General features: G+C 40.7%; 1 protein-coding gene across 1 annotated transcript; it reads left to right on the top strand.

The window, feature by feature from the left end:
* The first annotated feature begins 2,423 nt into the window (after positions 1 to 2,423).
* On the top strand, positions 2,424 to 5,857 carry LOC109212673 (polygalacturonase QRT3-like). Its single transcript, XM_019376343.1, has 3 exons — positions 2,424 to 2,513; positions 3,740 to 3,946; positions 4,741 to 5,857. The coding sequence occupies exons 1-3, from the start codon at positions 2,424 to 2,426 to the stop codon at positions 5,815 to 5,817; spliced, it is 1,374 nt and encodes a 457-aa protein (XP_019231888.1). The 3' UTR covers positions 5,818 to 5,857.
* Positions 5,858 to 6,711: the final 854 nt, after the last annotated feature.

Genomic DNA, 6,711 nt, shown 5'->3' with positions numbered 1-6,711 from the left:
GACTTGAGAGGTTCAAGAAGTATGATCCCCCAGTGTTTAGTGGATTAGCATCAAATGATGCCTTGGGATTTCTAGAGGAGTGTCATCGTATTCTTTGCATTATGCGCATAGTGGAGTCCAGCGGGGTTTCTTTCACTGCTTTTCAGCTTCGGGGAGCCGCCTATGATTGGTGGCGCACTTATGAGATAGACAGTCCAGTCGAGGCTGCTACACTGACTTGGACCCAGTTCTCGGATATGTTCATGAGAGAGTTTGTCCCCCAGAGTCTCATGGATGCATGGCGCGCAGAGTTTGAGCATTTGCGCCAGGGTGCTATGACCGTTTCAGAGTATGCTATCCGTTATACCAGGTTGGCCAGGCATGCACCGGCTTTGGTTGCTACAGTTCGGGAGAGAGTTCGCAGGTTCATTGAGGGTCTTATTCCACCCATCAGATCTAGCATGGCTCGAGAGTTGGAGATGGACATTCCTTATCAGCAGGTAGTGAGCATTGCTAGGAGGATTGAGGGTATGCTTGCCAGGGAGCGAGGAGAGAGGGAGGCCAAGAGGTCTCGAGAGTCGGGTCACTACTCTGGTGCCCGTACCCCAATAGCAGGTCGTTATGGCAGAGGTTATCCGGGTCGCCTTGTACATTCAGCTCTTCCAGCAGCCGGTAGTACTCCAGCTCCACCTACACCTCAGGAGCCTTATTATGCACCTCCAGCTTCTAGCGCGCCTCCTGCGCGGGGTGCTTCCAGAGGTCAGTCCAGCAGACCTGGCCCTAGTCATTCACATGCACCGTGTCCTCCCAGAGCTTGTTACGAGTGTGGTGATACACGTCACTTGGTGAGGGATTGCCCCAGACTTGGGAGGAGCGCGCCCCCACAGACTTCTCAGCCACAGCATGCTCCTCGGAGTTCCCAGGCCATAGTCACAGCTCCAGCTGCTACCCCACCTGCCCAGCCGGCTAGGGGCGGAGGTCGGGGAGATAGAGGTCGCCCTCGAGAGAGGGGTCGGGCCAGATATTATGCTATTCCTGCTCGTACCGAGGTTGTTGCCTCTGACTCCGTCATCAAAGGTATTATTCTGGTTTGTCATAGAGAGGCATCGGTTCTATTCGATCCGGGCTCTACTTACTCTTATGTGTCTTCTTATTCTGCTCCTCATTTGGGTGTGCCTCGGGATTCTTTGAGTGCCCCCGTTTTTGTTTCTACTCCTATGGGTGATTCTCTTGTTGTGGACCGCGTTTATCGGTCATGTTTGGTTACTATTCGTGGTTTTGAGACCAGTGCAGACTTATTATTACTCGGCATGGTGGATTTTGACATTATTTTGGGCATGGACTGGTTGTCACCCCATTTTGCTATTCTTGATTGTCACGCCAAGACCGTGACGCTGGCTATGCCAGGTATTCCGCGTATTGAGTGGAGTGGTACTTTAGATCACACTCCCAGTACAGTTATCTCTTTTCTTAAAGCTCAGCGTATGGTTGAGAAGCGGTGTGCCGCGTATTTAGCTTATGTGAGAGATGTCAGTGTTGATACCCCTTCTGTTGACTCAGTTCCAGTGGTACGGGATTATCCCGATGTGTTTCCAGCTGACCTTCCGGGCATGCCGCCCATAGAGACATTGATTTTGGCGTTGATCTGTTGCTGGGCACTCAGCCCATTTCCATTCCTCCGTATCGTATGGCTCCTCCTGAGTTGAAGGAGTTGAAGGATCAGTTACAGGAATTGCTTGGTAAGGGTTTTATTCGGCCATGTGTTTCACGGTGGGGTGCTCCTATTTTGTTTGTGAAGAAAAAGGATGGTTCTATGCGCATGTGTATTGACTACCGCCAGTTGAACAAGGTTACAGTGAAGAACCGTTATCCTCTGCCTCGTACAGATGATCTGTTTGACCAGCTTCAGGGCGCACAAGTGTTTTCTAAGATTGACTTGCGCTCTGGTTACCATCAGTTGAAGATTCGGGAGCCAGATATCCCGAAGACTGCCTTCAGGACTCGGTACNAGCAAGAGAATCCAATTAAATTATTTTTTAAATTTATTATATGAGTAAAATTATTTTTCAAGTTGAAAAAAATATAATATTAAGAAGGCCATACAAGTGTTTGTGGAAGCACAATCAAAGCTAAATCATGAACAAGAATAAGCTTTCAAGACCATATTATAAAAAATCGACTCTGGTATAGTGGGATTATCCTTTGTAGATGCCTCCGGTGGAATCGAAATGATATTGCTATGTCATGCATTATTTGCAAATGTCAGATCAAGAGGAATGGTATTGTTACCAATAAGAACAAGTGGTGTACCAGCAACAGTTTTATTATGAGGTTGTACAACTCACTTTAGATTTGATATACCTCTTCAAATAACTGAAATTATCATCACAAATATATAAAATCAGATCAATAATACTAAATTTATAAGGAAAGCAAAAGTGATAATGTGGGATGGAGCGCTTTTGGCTACGCGTCAAATGATTGAAACAATCACCCAGAGTTTAGAGATATATTGGATATCGATGAACCGTTTGGTAGAAAAGTAATAGTTTGGGAGGTGATTTTTGTCAAGTACGATCAGTAGTTCCAAAATTGACCAAAGCAGAAACGGTAAAAGCTAGCTTGCCAAAATTATACTAATGAAATCAAATGAAAAATATTCAAATGACAAGAAATATAAAAGTAAGAACAGATCCAACATTCACTGACTTCTTGCTTCATGTCAGAAAGAAGAAGAGCTAGCATCCAATAAAAGATGATTTGGTTCTTCTAGAACACTTGGTTATCAACCCCAATGGTAATAAATGTGCATTTAATAAGGAAAATGTTTTCATTATTAGATTAACGCAATTTGTGCAAATTACATGATATAAATGAAAGAACTATCTTAGCTAGCAGAAATGAATATGTTGATCAACTAAATAAAAGGTTAAATACTAACTTTTATGGTAAAATAAAATATTTTTCAGTTTTGACACAGAAGAAGATGATACCAACAATACTACCAAGAAGAATACTTAAATACTTTAATACCAAATGGCCTTTTACCATACATGTTTGTTGTCAAGTTCATTATTTCTTATGTATGTTAGTGTCACCATATATATAATAGACTAAGTTAAAATTGATCTTCCATTGCATATAGGTTTATGCCCGTTATGCTACTGAAAACTTATATCTGCTGAATAGCTTATGTAATAGTACACATATGATATATAAAAGTTTTGACAATAACGTCATAAAAGTTTTGACCAAGTGTCCTTAACTTTTGAACTTGTAACTGTAAGTTCAGGACCAAGTGTCCGTAACTTTTGAGCTTGTTAGTCTAAGTTCAGGACCTATTGTCCTTAAATTTTCAGCTTGTTAGTCTAAGTTCAGGACTTCAGGACCTATTGTCCTTAACTTTTGAACTTGTAACTGTAAGTTCAGGACCTATTGTCCTTAACGTTTGAGCTTGTTAGTCTAAGTTCAGAACCAAGTGTCCTTAATTTTTGAACTTGTAGTTCTAAGTTCAGGACCAAGTGTCGTTAACTTTTGAACTTGGAACTCGAAGTTCAGGATCAAGTGTCCTTAACTTTTGAACTTGTAACTGTAAGTTCAGGATCCATAACGTAGCAGAAAACCAAACGTTATTTGTAGCTTTTCACAAAAAAAAATTAATAATAATAATAATAATTGCAATTTACATATAAGATTGATGTCATATTCGACTCGGATGCAACATTGATAAGAGAAATCTACATAACCTTTTCATTACTAGTTCGATAAAAATACAAGTGACGACGATCTAGTGTCCCAAGATAATTTGTCTAATGATGATTCTGAGAATACAAAGGATGAGGATGATATAGAGTGCGATAGTGATGAACAGAATAAGTTACTGATAAGTTACGGAGTCCGCGGCAGTCGCCGTCTCACAGACGGCAGCACAGTTCTTCTTCCTAACATGAAAGAGATAGAAGAAAGGGTAACACGGTCTTTTCATATTAATTTTAATAGACTGGTGGCTACTATTGCTAAGCAAAGGCAAAGGAATACCTTAGTTTCCAAACCCATTGGGCTAGTACTCCCGATACATTTCAGGAAGAAATTCAAAAATAACCAGATTTACTAGTGGTCGTTCAAAAATAGCCCAGTTTCAAAAGTAATCGAAATCTAGCCACTTTTCATGTAAAGATAAATCTGAGCGAAAACACTGTTCAAAACCCGGAAAATACGCCAGTATATTATGCTAGAGTTCCAGCATAAGTATACTTGAACTCCAGCATATTATACTGGAGTTCCAGGATACGTATGCTGGAAATCCAGCATAATATGATGGAGTTCCAGCATAAGTACACTAGAACTCTAGCATAATATACTGGAGTTCCAGCAAAGTATACCGGTCCAGTATAATATGCTGGAAGTTCATACACAGGTGCATCGAACTCCAGTATATTATGCTGGACCGGTCTCTGTTGCAGCAAAATAGTGGCTATTTTTCATTGACTTGGTAAACGCTGGTTATTTTTGAATGACCAGTCCGAAAATTGGCTAGATCGTGCTATTTTACTACATTTCATGCTCAAGCCCAAAATAATGGTCCATATTTTTAGGATCCATTGTTTCTTTCCCCTGTTTACTCTTCCAATAACCTGAAAAACAATATGATGTTGTTTTCCCCCCTTTCTTGCCCCATATATTTATCTTTTCACGGTTGTGTTTCTTAATACCAAAACATTTACACTGTGATTGGTGAATTGCTTTAATATTTAATTTCAGGTAAAAGGAGGAACAATAAGAGCATCCGACACATTTCCAGGAGATAGGCATCTAATTGAGCTATGGTCACAAGATTCTCCCAAGCTTGAGAAAGACTACATTCCCCACCATGGTAACATTTTCGATAGGCGGGACCAAAACTTCGCGATTCGCTACGAGGGCATTACGTTCCGGGACATCCTCTTCGACTCAGGGTATCGAGGAGGAGGTCTATATGTCATTGACTCAGCTAGAATTCGTATAACGAGTTGCTTTTTCGTTCACTTTAGTACGGAAGGAGTTCTCGTTCAGAGAGGCCACGAGACTTTTATATCAGACACTTTCCTAGGGCAACATCCTACTATTGGCGGCGATAGAGGTGAGAGGGATTTCTCAGGCATAGCTATTGATCTTGCTAGCAATGACAATGCCATTACTGATGTTACTATCTTCTCATCAGCAATTGGAATTGTACTTCGGGGTGAGGCTAATATAGTCACAGGGGTACATTGTTACAATAAGGCAACATATTTTGGTGGGGTTGGGATTTTAGTTAAAGCATCCCAAAATAGGATAGATAATTGTTATCTTGACTATAACTCTATAGTCATTGAGGACCCTTTTTTAGTTCACATCTCAAATGGGTATTTTCTTGGAGATGGTAACGTTGTCTTGAAAGCGATTAACGGTCGAATTTTCGGACTAAATGTCATTAACAACATGTTTAGTGGAAACCCTTCAAAAATGACACCAATATTGAATTTGGATGGACAGTTTACTGATATTGATCAAGTTGTGATTGACCAAAATAATGTGAATGGTATGAGCTTGAGGTCAACTGCTGGAAAATTGACTGTTGCTGGAAATGGAACGAGTTGGGTAGCTGATTTTTCATCAGTTCTTGTATTTCCTAATAAGATAAATCATGTACAATACTCATTTTATTCTAGAGGAGGGGTTGCTGGATTTCCTGCACATGCTGTAACAAATGTATCAAGTAATGTTGTGGTTATTGAGAGTGAAAAACCAGTTGATGGAGTGGTGTCAGTTTTTGTCGACCAACATAATATTGTAGGTGAAAGAAACTTTCTCATGTAAAAAAATAAATTATATTGGAAATATTGTTTTTTGTTGTTATTATATGCCTTCTCCTCTATACGAAATACTAGTTGACCTATAATCGAAACAGTGATTATCCACTATTTTTCTCTTTTTGGTGATTGAAACACTAAACCTATTGAATAGAAGTGAAAGAACTTTATCATTAGAACAACCCTCACACATTATAATTAAGATTTGTCATTTATAAAATAATAAGGGTAAGTGCAATTATACTCATATGTTTAGGAACTAATTTTAAAGATGTCACGACCCGGATTTTCCACCATCGGGAGTCGTGATGGCGCCTACTAACGGAGCTAGGCAAGCCAACTTAATTAACAAATTCATTAAGCACCTGTTCCCATTTGACAATTTACGGCATTAAATAAAGGCGACTGAATTAAAATCATAAGCGGAAGACTTAAATGTAGATAGATGATCAATAATACAGAAGTTCCACACATATATCTCTACCCCGGGACTGGAGTCACATACTCACGAACATCTAAGGAGTTCTACATACAAGGTCTGAAAGAAACATAATCTGTTTATCTCGGGTACAATGAGATGACAGTCAAAATGTAAAGATAGAAGGGAGACGCCAGGCCTGCGGACGCCTGCAAGCTACCTCGGGTCTCTCTCTGGACTGAAGGTGCGCCCCCGTGCTAATGCTGCTGTTGCTGCTCAAAACCTGGACCTGTGCAAAAATGCACAGAGTGTAGCATCAGCACAACCGACCCCATATGCTGGTAAGTGTCTAGCCTAACCCCGGCGAGGTAGTGACGAGGCTAGACTGGACACCACATAAACCTGTGCAGTTATAAATATACAACGGAAACAAGATACCAAACAACTAGAAACATGGGAAGGGGAAACATGCTGTGGGGAGGG

Source organism: Nicotiana attenuata, unplaced genomic scaffold, assembly GCF_001879085.1.
Source record: "Nicotiana attenuata strain UT unplaced genomic scaffold, NIATTr2, whole genome shotgun sequence".
In the NCBI taxonomy this organism is placed as follows: Eukaryota; Viridiplantae; Streptophyta; class Magnoliopsida; order Solanales; family Solanaceae; genus Nicotiana; species Nicotiana attenuata.
This window is presented reverse-complemented; position numbering and strand designations above follow the sequence as displayed.